The following is a 20,198-nucleotide window of genomic DNA, read 5'->3' on the forward strand; positions in this document are numbered from 1 at the left end:
AAAGCCTCAACCCAGGTACTGCCCAGTTCGAGAAACGTGTACGCGTGTGTTTAAAGAGTGGAGATTTGAAGTAGGGCAAAATCTGACACCTTTAAACCGCTGTAACCCTTTGACGCTCAAGGCGCCTTAATGGTAGTGCTTTTTTTACCACTTGTGATGTCACCAATTTAAAGGTCACCAGATATTCTTGATAAGCAAATGGCAGAGCTAGGATAGTTGTTTTTGGATATCGACGGCATTCTGACGTAGCAAACTGAAAAACGTTTTCAGTTTTGGTGCAAAAATGGTCGTAAAATGGCCCATAATACCTATAATTGATCAATTTCCCATTTCCAGGCTTTGCCCTAAATGGACACTAATCTTTTTAGGGCAGCCAAAAAGAAATTGAAATGCAAAAAGTAGCGAGTGTAAAAGGGACGAGAAAAAGGAAAAGAAAGGGCAATAAAAAAATTCGGAACAGGCAATCGCATTTTTTTCTTTGGAAATAATTTATTAAACTGCTCTAATTTCCTCAGAGCTTGGTTTTGCCGCGGAGCAGACGATCTATCTATGTTTACTTCTAGTGTGTTTCTCAAAAATTTTAGTTTATGCAAAGTCACTTGAACACCCAGGAGTCATTGGGTTAAGAATATTAAAATTTGAAAGCAAAAATGCAGTGATCACTTTATTGTGGGTATCACAGGACTTTAGGAGTGCGAATCTTTCGAGTTTGAAGGTAAGTGGATTGCAAATTTTCGCCCATATCATTTTTTCTTGTTTCTGTTCACCCCCGCGCGTTAAGCGATGTGCCACATTCGCGTTTCCGTTCTCGAGGTCGCTAAGATCCTTAAAAGGCGCAAATTCTGGACCTCCCTCGTCCTCCTCACGTGTGTTTCACGCGTGCAATTTTTTCAGCTTAACAGTACGTGGATTGAAAATTCTCCCCCATATCATTGCTTCTTGTTTCTTTCCATTATCGCGCGTTGAACGATGTGCCACAGTCGCGTTTGTGTTCTCGAGATCGCTAAGATCCTTCAGAGGTGCAAATTTAGGCCCTCCCTCGTTCTCCTCGCGTGTGTTTTACGCTTTTGAATCTCTTCAGTGCGTGGGTTGGAAATTCTCACCCATATATTTTTTGTTTGTTTGTTTGTTTCCATTCCCGCCCGTTTAGCAATGTGCCACAGTCGCGTTTTCGGTTTGGGGATCCTTTATTTTCATGAAAGGCGCAAATGTTAGCCCTCCGTTAAACCGCTAGGCGTGTGTTTCACGCGTGGAGATCTCTCAAGTTTGACAGTGCGTGGATTTTCTTGTTTCTTTGCCTCCTCGCGTTTTTAACGATGTGCCACATCCGCGTTTTCGTACTCGTGATCGTAGAGATCCTTTATATTTCCATATTTGGCCCTCCCTTAAATCTACACACGTTCCTTTCATGGGTAAAAATCTCTCAACTTGACAATTAGGACTGGAAATTCTCACCCATATCATTTCTTCTTGTTTCTTTGCATCCTCACGCGTTTAGCGATGTGCTACACTCGCGTTTTCGTTCTCGAGATCGCGAAGATCCTTGAAAAGTACAAATCTCGTTCCCCTCGCGTGTGTTTCACGCGTGTAATTCCCTTCAGCCTGGACTCACACAACACGCGTGTGACGCTTTCAGGAATAAATACACCGTGTCCGAGAATTAATTTATGTTTTGCTTCTCTGTATTTTCTCGAGACGTGAGGTTGCGACGCCTGTGCTGAATACGGCAAAAAAAAAAAAAAAAAAAAAAAAAAAAAAAAGAATATATATATATATATATATATATCACTATCGGGTTTTAAATTTAGCTAAATTTCTCAGTGAACATGGAGTCAATTCAAGACAATCATGATAGACGTCATTCTCGGAGACCCAGGGGCAGTTAGTGGGGGCGGGGAAAAAGTCCAGCCGTTTGGACTTTTCCCCGCTCTCACTAACTGCCCCTGGGTCTCCGAGGATGACGTCTGTAATGATTGTCTTGAATTGACTCCATTAGTCCATGGGCCAAGACCCCCCAAAATGTTTTTATTGTACCATGTGGAGGGACCAGTGCTATCACGTATTTTCTCAATCTGCAATAACTGAAGTCTATTTTAAGGTATGATAGCAAGCTTCTATCAGTAGCTTTCTTGCTCTAAACATGTGATAAAATGACGTCATCTAAACTGCCTAATAACCACGGATCCGGTTAACAGCTTCAGATTGTGAGCGATGTCCATTGTACAATTCTCTTCAAACAACATTTTATACATTTTAGGCCTAGCAGAATAGGACATTGATTCAATTGCAAAAGAAGGAAATTTTTTTAAGGTTTTCTCGTTGCCATGGAGACGGAAATGGTCAGTGAGTCCACAACTGAAATAAAAGTCACTGAAAATAAGGCTTTTCACTTCCTAATTTTAAAAAATAACTGCAATATACGTTGTCAAAAAGTTCAATCATGTGTAGATTACTATAGCACTGGCTTGGATTAACTATTCAGCTAATGAGTTTTAAGAGGCCCTGCGCCTAAGAAACGACCGATGATTTCCGGCTAAAAAATAAAATCGGCCGATTTTTATCTCTCAAGTAGAGGTTACCGAATACTATTTAAAAATGAATTTCTTTTGTTTCAGTTTCGCTTTAAACCAAAAATATCGAGCCGCAAAGTTTTTCCGTCTAAAAGCAGCAAAATCAGGCCGAAAATAAGCCCCCGCACAAAACTGTTCAGAAATTACTATCGCAACGCAAAATAATGAGAAAACTACACAGTGTTGAAGAAAAAGGCCTTTTAATGCAATATCATTCGATAAACATCAAAAAACTGCCGAGGCGATTAACAAATAAAGTTTCAAATATTGCATACTAAATTAGATGGAGCGTTGGAGCTGATTTTAAAATAATTATTTCTCAAAAGTTCAACGCTTTTGAAAGCAATCACAGTGATGAGTGAGACATTGGAGGGATACAAATCACGTTTCTGGAAAAACATTTTTCGGCCAAAGTATATTGACCTTGTACAAAGCGTTCAAAGTTACCGTGTTTACCGTTATCCTGCTACTTCGGCGAAACGCTTCTCTTTTGCCAATACGGCCGTGGATAGCGTGTTAAACGCCACTTTAAACCTTGCTAGGTATTCAAAGACCGTCCTAAGTAGAAGGAAGTAGAATTAAAAGAGAAAGGAAGATGAAAAATACACAGAAAAAGAAAATAACTCGAAATTACCATCTGCTAACGAAAGTTGAATCTGGAAAATGTCGTCGCGTGACAGCGGCCAATGACGTCATTTGTCACGTAAAGGTCGCAAGAGCGTGGGAAAACGAGACTGCAATGTCCTTCGGGCGGTCAGCGGCTACAGATCCAGTCGTGACCCATAACTCAGATCACGCTGCGGCCAAAACGTTGTGGCGGTTGGGGAAGTTTTTCTTTTTCAGTGACCATCATTTGTGAAAAATAACATAACATTGTTGCACTAAACGTTTTCTGGCCGGGAAAGATTGTTTTCCTATTTGTGCATTCGTTTGGATTCCACCGCTATTGATACAAATGACGTCAATGGCCGCTGTCACGCGACGACATTTTCCAGATTCAACTTTCGTTAGCAGATGGTAATTTCGAGTTATTTTCTTTTTCTGTGTATTTTTCATCTTCCTTTCTCTTTTAATTCTACTTCCTTCTACTTAGGACGGTCTTTGAATGCCTAGCAAGGTTTAAAGTGGCGTTTAACACGCTATCCACGGCCGTATTGGCAAAAGAGAAGCGTTTCGCCGAAGTAGCAGGATAACGGTAAACACGGTAACTTTGAACGCTTTGTACAAGGTCAATATACTTTGGCCGAAAAATGTTTTTCCAGAAACGTGATTTGTATCCCTCCAATGTCTCATTCATCACTGTGATTGCTTTCAAAAGCGTTGAACTTTTGAGAAATAATTATTTTAAAATCAGCTCCAACGCTCCATCTAATTTAGTATGCAATATTTGAAACTTTATTTGTTAATCGCCTCGGCAGTTTTTTGATGTTTATCGAATGATATTGCATTAAAAGGCCTTTTTCTTCAACACTGTGTAGTTTTCTCATTATTTTGCGTTGCGATAGTAATTTCTGAACAGTTTTGTGCGGGGGCTTATTTTCGGCCTGATTTTGCTGCTTTTAGACGGAAAAACTTTGCGGCTCGATATTTTTGGTTTAAAGCGAAACTGAAACAAAAGAAATTCATTTTTAAATAGTATTCGGTAACCTCTACTTGAGAGATAAAAATCGGCCGATTTTATTTTTTAGCCGGAAATCATCGGTCGTTTCTTAGGCGCAGGGCCTCTTAAACAGCTCCCTTAACGAGTCTTCTTTGTCCTGATATCATCCATTCTGAAGCCATACCAGTACCAAACACATTGGAGACTAGTCCTTTTCGCGTCAGTCAAGCACCATTTTCACTTAAATGTAAACAAAGACTCATGTTTAATTTCAGACAAAAATAACAGCTAAGTTATTTTAAAGCATTTAGCAGTTGCCATGACAACCACAAACAGTTACTCGATACATTAAAAAGAGTACATCGCTCGAAACTAAACCTTACGAATGTAAGAGTATGTATAAGGAAAGTTATTTCATATTTTTCCTATGGTTATGAGATTCTTACCTTCCGCTTTCTTCATCGTCATTGTCGTCGACGGATAAAGCATCGTCGTCATCATCTGGCCTGTTTGTGCAATCTTGAAGCCGGCACATATCAGTACATTTCAGCCCATTGACAATACAGGAGCACGATGGAAGTTTGCAGGACCTACTGCACTGGCAAGATAGTAGTTCTAGAACAGCTTGCGGAGCTGGCTGACCACCCATCCAGTCTACGACCAGCTTGTCGTCTTCTCTACACCAGCCAAATCCCACTGGCGATGGGATGGCTGGGCATCTTTGTAAACTTCGTCTCCAGACAGCAGCCTGGTAGTTTGCTCGTAGCGAGTGTCTGTGCAGGGTATCATTGCAGGGTGGCAGCTGGTTGGAATCAACGTCTCCTCTCTTCAAACAGAACAGTCGATATCGCAGCTCATTGATGTCGCTTGTACCAGGGTTGCTGCAGTACATGGCACATGTAAATTTCTGAAGACTATGGTACAGGTGATCAGACATATTCCAGAACATACCCAAATGTTGGAACATCTCTTGAAATTCAGCATTTTGCTTTACAATTCGATAACCTGCAACCTTTCCCCGTCCGACAAAAGCACTAACAGTGTCGCACCCTGTGAATGCATGACAGCCCGCCAGTGATCTGCATACACTTGCTCCAACCCTCTCAACTACTCTTGAGATATCGATGTACTTGACTCTGGTCTTTGAACCACTTTTAATGAATACTGAAGAAGGAATAAAGCTCTTGAAGGCCAAAAGAAGTACCAACACATCAGTGTCTTCGGATACTATGACGACCGAAGCAAACCTCGATTTAGCTGCATGGGCTGCATGTAAGAGGACTCGGGTGTCAGCCTCCTCTTGGGTTGATTCGAGCTCACTGATAGGTTGCATTATTCCAGACAATAACTGGTAACATGTTTCGCCACACGGGACAACCAGTGTCTTTCCTGATAGCTTCTCTGTGTACTTTTCTTTCTTCCACTCGCTGGTTACAAACGCTATGAAAGCTTGTTTGTTCTTTGAGCTACACAGGAATCTTCTCCACTGTTTAACCTTGTGTTCGGCTTGAATATTGCGGTATTCGCTTCCTAAACCGTCACCCCTGTTCTCTCTTTCGGCGTTCTTTATGGATTCCTCTCTGTAATCATCGAAGACGACATCAATCCTGTCACTTGTTCCACCTTCGTTTAGAATTCTGCAAAGAAGACAAGAGCCATCCCATCTATTACACACGCTGAGGGTTGGGGAAGGGCATCTGCTGCTTCGACATTTTTATACAGTTCTTTAGCCAAGGACGCTTTGTTCGTCTTACGCATCAAGCCATCTGCGGTAGCTAATAACCAAGGGAGTAGTCCGAGAGGATGGGATAATACTTCTCTCATCTGTAAGTCTCTGCTCTCTGCGATGACAATCATTTGAGCAAACAGTCTTCTGTCGGCCTTGATGATCACTTCTTGGTTCTTACCAGCTTTAACTGATACCTTGTGTTCAAGTGAGTAAAAGTCTTCAGCTTAGCTTTCGTGATTGAATCATGGAACTTGACTTTGGGTTGATTAGACTGAAGTCGTTGCTCTCGGAATGCTTTGTAGGCTTCCTCTCCTTTATCTTTAGCTTGTAGCAAGTCGTGCTCTACATCAGGAGTGGCAACTTTTCCTTTGGAAAGACAGACGAGGTCTTGAAGGTCAGGGCTGAATGGGTTGAGCCAAGTGTTTTGAAGAATTGACACTATGGATTGAACATCAGCTTCATCTCTTTGTATTCTTGTTGGTTGTAGATCTTTGTGTTGGGAACAAGAACTACTGATGTGCAATATATCTTTGAGTTGCCTCAGGAAGGTGCTCCGGTATTTAGCGACCAGGTAGAATTTGCTCACTGCATTAGGCATTAGACTGAAACCTTTAGTTCCTCCTGACGTTTGAGTGTCTTTGTTGACAGTCTCCTCGCACGTCTGATCAACAGGTATTCTCCCAAAAGGGTTGTCTTCGCCAATCTGAACAGAAAATCCTCCGGATCGCAAGTATTCCAGGGTGTCCGGATGCTCTGCTGGTAGATGTGACATTTCATGCAGATATGCTGAAAGGTACCTGGCGTAGTTAAGGTTATCATATGCGAAACACCACGGGACAATTTCACTGATATATGAAAGGTGAAGATCCCAATCTCCCTCCCGAGATCCTCTTAACAGACCAAGTAATATTTCCACCATGTCAACATAAGACATCCAAAACTTCGATAGCTTCCCATTATCATGTCGGAGATCGCTCGTATACAAGCAGAACAGTTGCGATACTTCTTCAAATGAGGGACTCTCCACTGTGTCTTTGAATTCTTGTTCACATGTGTTATCACAGAGCGTTTTCAGTCCTTTTAAAAGCGCATCAACAGTAGGCTTCTTCTCTTTATGATGTTCCTCAATCCAAGAGTTAAATCCCGTCCATGCTAGCCTGTTAAGAGCTTCATACATGAGCTTGTGAAATCGTACGGCGCGATTATATGTACGGCCTTCTAGAACACCAGCCACAGATCCTTCAGCAATTACTCCAGACTCGACTATTACGTCTCAAACCAGCATCTTGGAAACGCTTTCCGATCACTGACAAGAAAGTACAAATGGTATGGAACACGCCCATTCTCAACACAAGGTCATTAAACTGTGCCCTGTGTTTCCACTTTATCTCAGTAGCTTTAGCGTACAGTGCCTGATCAAACACAACAACTATGCTTTGGAGGTTTAAAGTTTCCTTAATCTGTAGGGACTTGGTGAGGACTTGGTACACAGCTGACATGTTCGTCGCTGGGGCATTGATTGTTGGAAGATAGCCCACGTTATCCTTGGCAACTTCGTGGTTATTACGCACCAAAATATTGAAACCAGTCCAACCAGAAACAGATTGCTTCTGACTTGCATGAATGCGTACTAAAACCCATAGCAAGTTCTTTCTCCATGCACATTCCATGATTTGATTTAACTTGACCTCCACATATCCTCTAGTATGGGGCCCACAGCACTCGCCGGCATTATAGATAGGTACAGTTTCATCATCCACAGACTCGATACTTCTCCTCTTCGATTTCACAATGATTGGTTCTGAAGCTGATGGAGGCTGGGGACCAAAATGATTCGCTTGAACTGCAATTCCATTGATTCGGTGGGACGTGCCTTCACCAGACAAGGTCTCCTCGAGACGATCAATATTATCCCAGGCTAGAGTGGTACTGATGAATGGACGGATGTTGTGGGGGAGGAGAACTTCGTTGCATGAAGTTGCTGCCAACTTTTGAAGGCAAAGTGCAGTATTAATCTCTTCAAGTTGGGAGTACGCAATCCCGTGGCCACAGCGATTTAAAATTTGAATTAGTTCAACGTTGTTAGTAAGAGATTTTACAGCGTAAGGAAGCAGGACGTGCTTCGGGGGCTTCTGTCGTCCACCACTCACACCAAATACCAAGTCCTGTCCAAACGAGGTTATGAGGCGTTGAACTTTTGGAGAACAAGATTGCAAACCCGGAAATCCAGTGCTTCCAGTTAGCATAGTGAACAAAAACTCTTTGAGGTCATCTGGAATGGTCACGGCATTTTCAGATAGTTCGCAAGGTTGGGGTGGCCATGATGCCATTATTTCTTGTTCCTGGATAGCTTTTCTGAGATGGAGGGCGGTCTTCGATATTTTCTTGGTACTATTTAAAGGAATAGTAGTTTCAGACTTCTCCATGACAAGTTTGGCCAAATCCAGTCGGGAAAGACTATGCGGAATAACCAAAACTCGCTTGTTGCCAGAAAGATCTTCAAAATCCAGTGTGCCTCTAAACTCCCCTTCAAGTTTCCTTCTGAAATGGGTTCTCGTAGATTCTTTGATTTCCATGTCTCCTTGAGATTTAAAAAGGATGTAAATAAGGTATACAGCTCAGCCATTCTAACAACCCTCGGGTTTTGCAGCAAATCTGTTTTGATGTAGGTAAACAGCATTTCATAGGCTTGTGATTCTGCATTAGTATATTGAAAACACTTATCTTCCTCTTCTGTATCACTGCTAAAAGCTTCTTGAATGTTTCGGGTGTAGTCACGATAACAAGACTTGTGATAGCACGCTTCTGCCGCGGCAAGCTCTCTAGTGACAATAGCCAGTATTCGTGGATCGTTTTTACCCACAGCTGCTCTCCTGATCGTGTTATCAGCACGCAAGTCGATACATTGGACCAGTGCCTCTCTAGTTTTGGTTCCCCTGAGGTATTTGGTCTTCTCGCAAAATACACAAATTCGCTCATAGACTCTACTTTGCGTGGTCACGGTTTGCCGGACTGAAGATCTGCGGCTACTTGTGCCACCTTGTTCTTCAACTTTGAAACCAGAGTGAGACAACTTTTGTAAATCCCTTTTCATCGTAAAGATACTGCGACATTTTCGATGATAGGAGATCTGGGGCACCTCTCCTTCCTTTAACGTTTTCGCGATATCGAGAACCTCTTCATGGTTACGAATAACCGCAGCATTCAGTAGTGATTTCCATGACTCAAGGTCTTTAAAGAAGACAACTCTCCATTTTCGTCACTACAGTGAATTAAGCACTCGTTTCGTTTTCGTTGTCGCTTGTTATCTTCTGCATTGCTAATTTCTAGAGTTCTTCGTTTTGTTCCTTAAATGTTCAAAAAGAGGTAAAGTAAGGACAGTCAATTTAATATTGTTATTTTTTCTAGAAGAAATTGTTACACGCTTTAAAATGTTTGAAAGGCAGTTGGATTCAGAATTCATTAACACGGTGCATCAAAGTGTGGTGATATATACAAAGACTGAGCGACAGTAATATTTTACGTAATTTGTGGTTCAAATTATCACAAGACAACCATCAAAACGCTGATTGTTTAGTTATGTAGCTACTTGTTATAGCTTTTATTGAGTTGTAAACACATACCGGCTTACAAACGATGAAAATTAATGATTAAGGCAACACAGTGCTGGGCTGTCGAGTCCATGTCTCTTATATAATTTGAGGTTCAAAATATCACTATATCGTCATAAAAATGCTTATTGTTTAGTTATACAGCTAGTATTTTGTATATATTGTTGATTTCTAATCAGATCTCTACTTAAAGATTATCGAAATCAGTGAATAAATCAAACGTACTTACCTGCTATGAAGGTCGCCATCTTGAATTTCCCCATAATGCATTGCAACATTTGAAGTAATCCATAACTTACTATATCATCGCTTTTAAAGAGGTAAATTGAAATTTGGTTCTTAAAAAATGATTTGTGTTCTTTCTTGTTGTATTTACATGTGTGAAGACTATTTTTGATCCAGCTTAATATTTTTAATATGACTTTTGAAAACATGCCTCGTTTTCATGCAGAAGCGAATTTTGGTGATATTTCAGCCAGTAAAATATACAAGAAAGCTACTCTTTAGGGGTTGCTATCATAACATTTTGTAATCACCCCCAACTTAGCTTCAAATTTGTCACACTCTCAGCTGGTCCCTCTGAGTGGTACATCTGAGAGGGTCTGGCCCATGGACTACATGTTAACTAATAAATTTATAATCCGTTAGTGAAATATTCAAGGCTCACCAACCTCTATTAAGCGGCCAACCCGTATTAAGCGGCCATCTACCATTTCCCCAAGGGTAGCCCATTGTATCATATGTAAACCAAAAATAATTGCACAGCGCGAAAAGACCTACAATAGGTACGAGTTTAGCGTTACAGTATTACGCAGGGCATGTAGGTAGCAGTGGTCTATTAAAAGATGACAACACGGGCAATGGTTAACTATTTATTCTTTTCATTGCTTAATTTAATCTCTTCCTACTCAACGAGATTGTGTGCTCCCTGTGGTTCCAAGCCATACGAAGCCTTACCTATTAGGATAGAAATTGTCGTACCCCTACCCACTAAAATGGGATGAGAGCATTGCGTGACGAACAAACAAGGAACCGCTGCAAGCAAGGATTCAAGCAGCAACAGATCAAACGATGATCAAACGTAATATTGTGGTGTAGTGCAAAGCAAGCAACTATCTACAAATCACTGAGCCGTTTTTGACTTAGATGCAGTGGTGATCATATTTGTCGAAAGAGGGTCACAGATTCATGGTATTCGACCATTAAACAAGTTGACAGTTGGCGATGTACACCGGATGGTGTGTAAACAAAAGCAAACTTCTGCTTTATGTGTGACGAATGGTGACAGAAACACGTCAAATCGGCTTTTGGACCTGCCTTTGCAGAAAATAAGGTTAGAACATTTCGAAATTATCAGCTCTGTGTCTATTTCAACTTAATATAGCTCAAGACATGTGGCGCGAGCTAAAATATATGTCTAACCCGTAAATTAAAATTTGACGACGGATGGTCAAATATCTGCATTTTTAACGTACTTTGAAAAGCTCTCGCGTCGCTCACAATCATTTGCCCAAAGAAATTTTTACAGGAATCCGTAGACCATCCTTCTGCCATTCAACCACCAGAAGCTTAATCAATTTGAAGGTTTCGCGCATGGTGAAAATCAATTATTTTTACGAAGTACTTTTAAGTGAATAAAATACATGTCTTTGAAATTTAATTATTTTGCACCCAACAAAAACCGCAACATTCCCTAAAATCAACCCAGTACACGATTAAACATTGCACAAAAATATTTGAGTATTTTAAAGACGGAGGAATGATGTGGTTTTGCATGCGAGGCTCTCAAACTTGTTTGATAAAATGGTACGTCAAATGACGATTTTAACGGAATTTGGTAATTTGCATATTTCTTTAATATAAAAGGATATTTTGCCAAAAAAAGTATCCAGTAGTTTTTGTCATGCCCTAGCCTATCTACCATAGGAATATGAGCGAAATCGAATTTTCGACCCCTGCCGAGTTATTTTCCATATTTATGGACAGGGACTTGAAGGTTAGGCTTTCCACAATTATAAACAAAAAACAACTCTATGAAAACATGAAGAAGAATATAAGCCGAAAATTACAGGAACAAACACTAACCGTCTTACCGACAGTTTCGTCCTAAATAATTCAGCAATGCGACATAATAATAAAACATTTATCTACGTCTGCTTCTTCAAATCAGCCATTTGGTGTTGAAAAATGGCGATTGTAAAAACCGTCTAACACGAGCACGCTTTCAAACACGTGAACTTCGCAAGTATGGCGGACGTCTGCCAGCAATAGGTTCTCAAAAGTAGCTACAAATCTCGATTGTTGGATAGAAAATTTATACGTTTTTAAATGTAATCGATTTAAAAATCGATTTTTCAGTAAATCTATTTTTTGTTAGTATAAATCTACCAGCGCCCTATGACGAATGCCGTTCTCTGATTGGCTACGCTACTCACTATCTGTTCTGTGATAGATAGTGATTAGCGTCGCGGTGAGCCCTTGTTAACAAAATGGCGGCCTCTTCTTGGCTTTTTCGAAGTGTCTGTGAAAAGGATTTAGATATATTTTCGAACGAATAGTAGATTTACACTAAAACAGTTAGATTATTCGCTCTCGCTGTCGCTGTCGCTGTCGCTGTCGCTGTCGCTGTCGCTGTCGCTCTCGCTGTCGCTCTCGCTGTCGCTCTCGCTGTCGCTCTCGCTGTCGCTCTCGCTGTCGCTCTCGCTGTCGCTCTCGCTGTCGCTCTCGCTGTCGCTCTCGCTGTCGCTCTCGCTGTCGCTCTCGCTGTCGCTCTCGCTGTCGCTCTCGCTGTCGCTCTCGCTGTCGCTCTCGCTGTCGCTCTCGCTGTCGCTCTCGCTGTCGCTCTCGCTGTCGCTCTCGCTGTCGCTCTCGCTGTCGCTCTCGCTGTCGCTCTCGCTGTCGCTCTCGCTGTCGCTCTCGCTGTCGCTCTCGCTGTCGCTCTCGCTGTCGCTCTCGCTGTCGCTCTCGCTGTCGCTGTCGCTGTCGCTGTCGCTGTCGCTCTCGCTGTCGCTCTCGCTGTCGCTCTCGCTGTCGCTCTCGCTGTCGCTCTCGCTGTCGCTCTCGCTGTCGCTCTCGCTGTCGCTCTCGCTGTCGCTCTCGCTGTCGCTCTCGCTGTCGCTCTCGCTGTCGCTCTCGCTGTCGCTCTCGCTGTCGCTCTCGCTGTCGCTCTCGCTGTCGCTCTCGCTGTCGCTGTCGCTGTCGCTCTCGCTGTCGCTCTCGCTGTCGCTCTCGCTGTCGCTGTCGCTGTCGCTGTCGCTGTCGCTGTCGCTGTCGCTCTCGCTGTCGCTGTCGCTGTCGCTCTCGCTGTCGCTCTCGCTGTCGCTCTCGCTGTCGCTCTCGCTGTCGCTCTCGCTGTCGCTCTCGCTGTCGCTCTCGCTGTCGCTCTCGCTGTCGCTCTCGCTGTCGCTCTCGCTGTCGCTCTCGCTGTCGCTGTCGCTGTCGCTCTCGCTGTCGCTCTCGCTGTCGCTCTCGCTGTCGCTCTCGCTGTCGCTCTCGCTGTCGCTCTCGCTGTCGCTCTCGCTGTCGCTCTCGCTGTCGCTCTCGCTGTCGCTCTCGCTGTCGCTCTCGCTGTCGCACTCGCTGTCGCTCTCGCTGTCGCTCTCGCTGTCGCTCTCGCTGTCGCTCTCGCTGTCGCTCTCGCTGTCGCTCTCGCTGTCGCTCTCGCTGTCGCTCTCGCTGTCGCTCTCGCTGTCGCTCTCGCTGTCGCTCTCGCTGTCGCTCTCGCTGTCGCTCTCGCTGTCGCTCTCGCTGTCGCTCTCGCTGTCGCTGTCGCTGTCGCTGTCGCTGTCGCTGTCGCTGTCGCTGTCGCTCTCGCTGTCGCTGTCGCTGTCGCTCTCGCTGTCGCTCTCGCTGTCGCTCTCGCTGTCGCTCTCGCTGTCGCTCTCGCTGTCGCTCTCGCTGTCGCTCTCGCTGTCGCTCTCGCTGTCGCTCTCGCTGTCGCTGTCGCTGTCGCTGTCGCTGTCGCTCTCGCTGTCGCTGTCGCTGTCGCTCTCGCTGTCGCTCTCGCTGTCGCTCTCGCTGTCGCTCTCGCTGTCGCTCTCGCTGTCGCTGTCGCTGTCGCTCTCGCTGTCGCTCTCGCTGTCGCTCTCGCTGTCGCTCTCGCTGTCGCTCTCGCTGTCGCTCTCGCTGTCGCTCTCGCTGTCGCTCTCGCTGTCGCTCTCGCTGTCGCTCTCGCTGTCGCTCTCGCTGTCGCTCTCGCTGTCGCTCTCGCTGTCGCTCTCGCTGTCGCTCTCGCTGTCGCTCTCGCTGTCGCTCTCGCTGTCGCTCTCGCTGTCGCTCTCGCTGTCGCTCTCGCTGTCGCTCTCGCTGTCGCTCTCGCTGTCGCTCTCGCTGTCGCTCTCGCTGTCGCTCTCGCTGTCGCTCTCGCTGTCGCTCTCGCTGTCGCTCTCGCTGTCGCTCTCGCTGTCGCTCTCGCTGTCGCTCTCGCTGTCGCTCTCGCTGTCGCTCTCGCTGTCGCTCTCGCTGTCGCTCTCGCTGTCGCTCTCGCTGTCGCTCTCGCTGTCGCTCTCGCTGTCGCTCTCGCTGTCGCTCTCGCTGTCGCTCTCGCTGTCGCTCTCGCTGTCGCTCTCGTGATAGTTGACTCGGGCTGCGCCCTCGTCAACTATCACACATTGTAATTCACCACTAAATTTTCTCCGATTCTTATTGGTTTAAATTGATCACGTGACACGATAGTGTTCATCCGCGGAGAGACACTATCAGCCCATAGTGCCCGTCCGAGGAAAATACCCGGATGGAGAGTACTCGTCCGTGAAAAATTTTCTGTAAACAAGCGAGCTGATAAAAAATTAAACAATTGAAATGGTCTTAGGTGGGTTTTGTTTATTTTCCTTCTAAATTTTACATTTGGCTTTGACGGCTTTCATCTAAAAAAGTCGAAAATAATTCGATCTGATTTTTGAACTGGCGCGCGGAAGAAAATTTAGTGGTGAACAACAAAGACAATAGAGTGTTTATGTCTCGGAACTATCGGTCTGATAATTGCCCCTTGGAAATCTGATGTTCTTAAAACTAGTATATTTGCCCTCGAAGCTTCGCTTCTTTGGCAAATATTTGTTTCAAGAACATCAAATCTTCGCGGGGCAACTATCAGCCGATAATTCCTCGACAGAAACACAATTGTTTAAATAGAAATCTTGAGCTCATAATCTAATTGCTTCTTATAATACCCTGATGTACAATGCAAAATGTTTGGTTATTTTATTTCTGGGTGCTATGGATCTAATTTATATACTGATTGTAAAAAAGAAACTTCGATTCGCGAACAATTGGCAACATATACGTTCTTACAACTTGATGTTGTTCGAATTCAAAATATACATAAGCAAAATACAAGGAAAACAGCGTAACGTAGGTTGCAAACAACTAAAACTGACAAATTGATTAGGTGATTGTTAGAGAAACATGTTATTCAACCCCTGTCCTTAATTGCTCTGTCAATGAACTGACGATAACACCGGCACCATTTGAAGAGCTCTTTCTGCGGAACACAATTTTAGACACATCAAGATAAACAAAACAAAGCAAAGACAAACCAGGCCGCTTTCGGCGTGGTATTATTATACGTATTCAAGCAAAAAAAAAAATCAAAAAAGAAAAAGAAAAAAAGTGAAAGCTATAAGAGCTATTCAAAAAGCCGAAAGGGTATTGCTTTCAATTTCAAGTTCCTTCCTGAAAATGGAAATATCTTTACGTCTCGTACAATTAGCGATCTTCTTATGTCCTCTGTGACGTCATCAATTTAAATGTCACAACAGGCGGTTTTGGATATTGATGGCATTCTGACGTAGCAAATGGGAAAACAACTTCATCAGTTTTAGTGCAAAAATGGTGGTAAAATGGCCCATTATACCTATAATTGATCAAGGTCCCATATCTAGGCATTGCCCATAATTAACACCCAACTTTGAGCACCAGCTTTTTACGGCAGGCATGATTTCAATCTTGGCTTATTCCCAAATAGGTGCGGTGCAACGTCCGGCTTAGCTCAAGGTATGGTAGCATCCGCCATACCTTGAGGATTGTTTTTCCTCACTTTACTTTGCACGCTGCTTTCGGCATGGTTTGGAGCGGTGGTTATTACGATGGAAGAAGGCTGCTGCAGGTCTAGGCCTTCAAAGGAACTGTTGCATTGCTCAAGCACGGGGGCAGAAGATGACTTTTTCAAAATAGCTTCATTCCGTGTTCCATGAACAGAATGTAAAACCACTGGTGGATTGAACGATCATGATTGTGGGACAAGCATAGTAGGTTTATTGTCTATGTTATTGAGCTCCGCAGGATCCTTTCGCGTGATAAATCGAGCGGCATCAACTGCCGGCTGAAATTTTTGAGGCGGAGATTTCATTCCCACCAGCTTGAGAATGGCAATTCTGAAACGGCGATCTCTATACCAGTAGAGCAGCGGATTCAATAAAGAGTTCAGTTGCGTTGCTGCCCATGTAAATCGGAAAGCGACATTTGTATTAAAGACCAAGAAAACGTTTCCTAAGAAGGCAACCACAGTTATTGGGAGAAAAGAGAGTATTAAAACGGCGGTTAATAAGCCAGTCGTCACTGCAACTTTAGATTCACGCTTCAATTTCATGAGAGCGTTGACTTGACTGATTTCGTTTGTTTTCAAATTGCGTATTCCAAGGTAAACCTTTCGGTAGAAATATGCAATAAGTATTACACAAGCTGTCCATACAAAAGACCACACAGTTAACAAGGCGGCCAAAAATCTACTATCCACACCGAGCACTAACGTCAAAAAGTCTGGAACCGACGGGAGAAGCGCTGAGAGCCAGGCAGCCGTAGCAAGGTTTTTGAGACGCCTTTTTGTGACAATAATCTTGTAGTTCATCCATTTTTGGATTGCCACGTACCTCTCCCAAGCAATAATAGTCAAGTGATGTAAGGTAGCTGAGAAGAGAAAGGGGCCAAAACAACGACTCGCCAACAGTAACGAGCACACATGCTCAAACGAAAGCCGAAGGAATATAAAGACATCAACAGTGATAGATAGCGGCATAACCGTAAGGCCGACTAGAAGATCTGTAACTGCCAAGCTGGACAACAAAATGTGTGGAAGGTTTTGCAGCTCTTTCCTTTGCTTTATGGCTATGATCACCAAAGCGTTTAAAAGAATGGTAGAGAGTGAAGCAATTAATGTCATGACGGCTATGATTAAGTGAAAATGGGAGTCACTTAAGTTCCATGATAGGTTTGGAGAGTACCGGCAATAAAATGTGGAATTGGAAGAGTTGATGGTTGTTGCAGTGTTGCTCGGACGCATTTTGGTGTGGTATGAAGAAAGAACCTCTATTGGAGACCTACAATGACTGTACAACAACCTGCCGCCTTTGATCTGTCGCTTACAAGAACGACGAGTCTTCCGTTTTGAAGTCTTTCTGGTCCTTTAAACCTATAACGTTTAAGAATAAAATACGTAATATTTACCACTCGGAACCTCTTTCCTAAAAATATATTTGTCACGACCATTTCCATATCAAGCCCATTTGTATTGGTTGTGAATTCTTTAAAAAATTCTTTCTAGCAAAATTTGACTTACTACAGATAAGACCAATTTTATTGATAGTCGGGGTTGTCGATGAGGCCAAAACATCAGAATAGACAAATTTCGATGTATCAAAATTCAGCCGAAAACAATAGACCTCAACACGAGGCTCCGGGGAATAAACCCCGCAAACTCTGTTTTTATTCCTCGGAGCCTCGCACTGCGGTCTATTGTTTTAGGCGGAATTTTAACATATCGAAATTGGTCTATTACAACAATGGACATGAAAAAGTCCTTATAGGAGAATAATTGCAGCAACTTGCAGTTATTGTCTTAACTACTGCAAGTATCACTTTAGCTGGGTTGTCTTGCTCGTATTTCCATTTTACACCAAGCATGTAAGAAAAAATATCGTCCTTTAAGTTCATTCCCCAGTATTGCACTGTGCATCCCTACTGCGCATAATTTCACACGTGATTAGCGCGCGCGCATTAAAAAATGGCGGCTTTTTCTTTACGGCTGGACCTCGCCATAGAGGTAAATCGTCATTTCCTCGTAAACGAGTGCGGTGACCTATCATTTTTTCTGTTGTTTTGAATTGAGTAATAAATTTCTCTGTGTAAAATAAATATGGACCAATTCTCAGTGTAGGACGATAAACAATCGTCGGAAACGTGACTTTAGCAAGCAATCGTGACTATACTCATGATGATATTATAAGGATTTATTGGGTGCAAACAAGGTGCTGTTGCTCCTAAACGAACATGGCGACACCATCAACAAGAGAAACAATCAACAGGTAAAGTTTGACAAAAATCTCAGTGCGGGTTCGATTTCAGTGGAATGACCTTAATTGTAGCTAATGTAGCTGATGTTCCAGTTTTGCCGTAACTTTGAATGTATTGACCTAAATGAATCGTCTGTTAACTTTTCCCAATTCCGCTTTTTTTAGGGCGCATTACATCCAATATACCCAAACTGAGTCGATTGTATGGCCACCATGCTTTATCAGTCTTTTACCCAGCTTTAATTTCTTTTAACTTCGAATTTGGTTTGTGAAAGCATTTAAGAATTGCATTTAGCATTGTCATCTGAAATAGAGATCGATAGAAAAAGTGTCGGCAATGCAAAGAGTTGATTACTCCAATGGAAAAAAAAAAAAAAATGAAAATGAAATATCGTTTGGTACCGCAGCTGTCGCTTTCATTTAAGTCTGTTAGGTACTTTCAATTTGACAATTAAAAGTTTCAAACATTTGGTAAATAGAACGAAAATCATCGAGGTAAATTGGATAAACTGTTTGTTTCTAGAAGGAGTGTTGGCCTGCTAACAGATAATGAGTATTTCAAGGTAGGCGGAAACTTTGGTTAATTTGGTTAGTCTTTCTCCCAATATTTATAGGTCAAGAAGTCAAATAGCGAGTAAAATTAAACCGTTAAACAACTTATTAGAAGACAATGATTGGAACCAAACTTGCAGGTAATAAACATGGTTTTGAATTTTTCACCCCTGAGCAGTGCTTCCTGTGATGTTATTTTATCTCTATAAATTTTTGATCGAGAGAAAACCCAAAATCTAGAAGCATATCTTTGTGCGGTAGGTTACACAGCTGGGTGACAAGATGTGAAATTCTAATGTGAAATTAGTGTGCAGACTCTTTATTACTTAGAGTGATAATAGTTTTGTCATATTCCTGTCTTTTCACCTGGAAAGGCCCTGATTCAATTCTGTAATTCCTCGACTCATTTAGTTCAATGTATAAATAACAACATTCAGTTCCATGCTACCATACCGATTTATCAGGAACATAATTGTCAGGACAAAATTTAAAACATTTAGGAGTATATTACATCTAAAACTGCCCTTACCTGAGATTCACGAAAATAAAATACTACCGGCGACGGGGCTCAGGTAATCGGCTGTGTTCTTAAAGAGGCTTTCGATTTAGTCCGCAGAAATAGTAGTAAAGGGCGTCTATAGGGGCAGTAACCAATCAGGAGCCAGGGATGATACCACGTGACCAACTTTTTCCCATACATTCTCTTAAATTTGAAAATCCAAGATGGCGGATGTTTTTTAAAATGCGTCTGCAGTGACGTCACAGGTCAGCGGCCTTTTTCATCACAGGTCACGTGCGTGCCCAAATAAGGCGATAGCCAATCCATGAGATCGAGGTTGTGACGCGCATGCCCAAATAAGGCGATAGCCAATCCATGAGATCGAGGTTGTGACGCGCATGTCCAAATAAGGCGATAGCCAATCCATGAGATCGAGGCTATCACGTGCATGAAATCGAGGTTCGGATGGGAATAAAAGGGTTTGCGTGAGTGTCGAGTGAGTATTGTTGTTTTGAGCTAGGCGACTAGAAGATGTCTTCAGAGGAGAGCGAGACGAAGGTGAATAGTGTTTCTGAAGAGGAGAAGATAGAAGAACTTGCCGCGAGGGTGATGGATGCTGTTCATGACGGTATTCTTGGAAAGATAATGAAATGCGCCGTTTCTCACGCTATGGATGTCGTTCTGAGGAAAGAGGTGGTGAAGCTGGTGGATGAGGTGATGAGGTTCAGAAGAATGCTGTCTGAGAAGATGTTTGATGACCAGTCCATCTCGTTTAAAGACCCTGTGTGTTTGGAGAAGTTGTCGGATGGATTTGAGGACGGATGGGAAGCGTGGAAGAGCAGTTGGGAGGACCGAGACGAGTTGGCGTACCGAGCATTTATCAAACAAATTGTAAAAACACCAGAATCAGAGGAGTGAAAAAACATTTTTATTCATGCCTGTAACACTAATAAAGATCCTTTAACGAGAGAATGTACATGGTTTGTTGCGTGATTTTTTCGTCGGGGTGGGGTTCGTCCAAACGGATTTTACAGGCCAGGGGTCTCTAAAAAGAAAAAAGAAAAAATTTAATGCCCCGACCAGGAATCGAACCTGGGTCTTTGAGGCCACAACTCAACGTCTTAACCATTAGACCATCGAAGCGCTTACCTCTTTAGGACTTGGTTTTGGGATTGTCATCGGGAGGCAGTCCGAAATTCACGGCTTTGCAATGAGGGCAGAGCCTTTCGGAGGGTTTCAACCGCTCAGTGTGGAGGGCTTTACAGGTTCCGTGAAAGAATTGGTCGCAACAGGGTGTCAGGAAGTAGTCTCTGATACTGTGTTTGAAAGTGTATCCTTCCTTGCACCATAGA

At 43.2% G+C, this 20,198-nt stretch overlaps 2 protein-coding genes, 1 non-coding gene and 1 pseudogene across 3 annotated transcripts; all 4 read right to left on the reverse strand.

Annotated features, from left to right (window-relative positions):
- Positions 1 to 4,406: 4,406 nt before the first annotated feature.
- LOC149108895 (uncharacterized) lies at positions 4,407 to 6,259 on the reverse strand. Its single transcript, XM_089294140.1, has one exon. It carries the CDS (start codon positions 5,501 to 5,503, stop codon positions 4,613 to 4,615), a length of 891 nt encoding a protein of 296 aa, XP_089150266.1. The 5' UTR covers positions 5,504 to 6,259; the 3' UTR covers positions 4,407 to 4,612.
- Positions 6,060 to 9,565, reverse strand: LOC149108896 (uncharacterized; annotated as a pseudogene).
- A 6,168-nt stretch (positions 9,566 to 15,733) lies between these two features.
- LOC110057633 (adenosine receptor A3-like) lies at positions 15,734 to 16,786 on the reverse strand. The gene has a single exon (XM_020764227.2). The coding sequence runs from the start codon at positions 16,784 to 16,786 to the stop codon at positions 15,734 to 15,736; it is 1,053 nt and encodes a 350-aa protein (XP_020619886.2).
- Positions 16,787 to 19,917: 3,131 nt separating this feature from the next.
- Positions 19,918 to 19,989, reverse strand: Trnah-gug (transfer RNA histidin (anticodon GUG)). Its single transcript has one exon. It is a non-coding gene; the product is annotated as a tRNA-His (tRNA).
- Positions 19,990 to 20,198: the final 209 nt, after the last annotated feature.

Source organism: Orbicella faveolata, unplaced genomic scaffold (assembly GCF_042242905.1).
Source record: "Orbicella faveolata isolate gen_17 unplaced genomic scaffold, um_ofav_v1 contig_25, whole genome shotgun sequence".
In the NCBI taxonomy this organism is placed as follows: Eukaryota; Metazoa; Cnidaria; class Anthozoa; order Scleractinia; family Merulinidae; genus Orbicella; species Orbicella faveolata.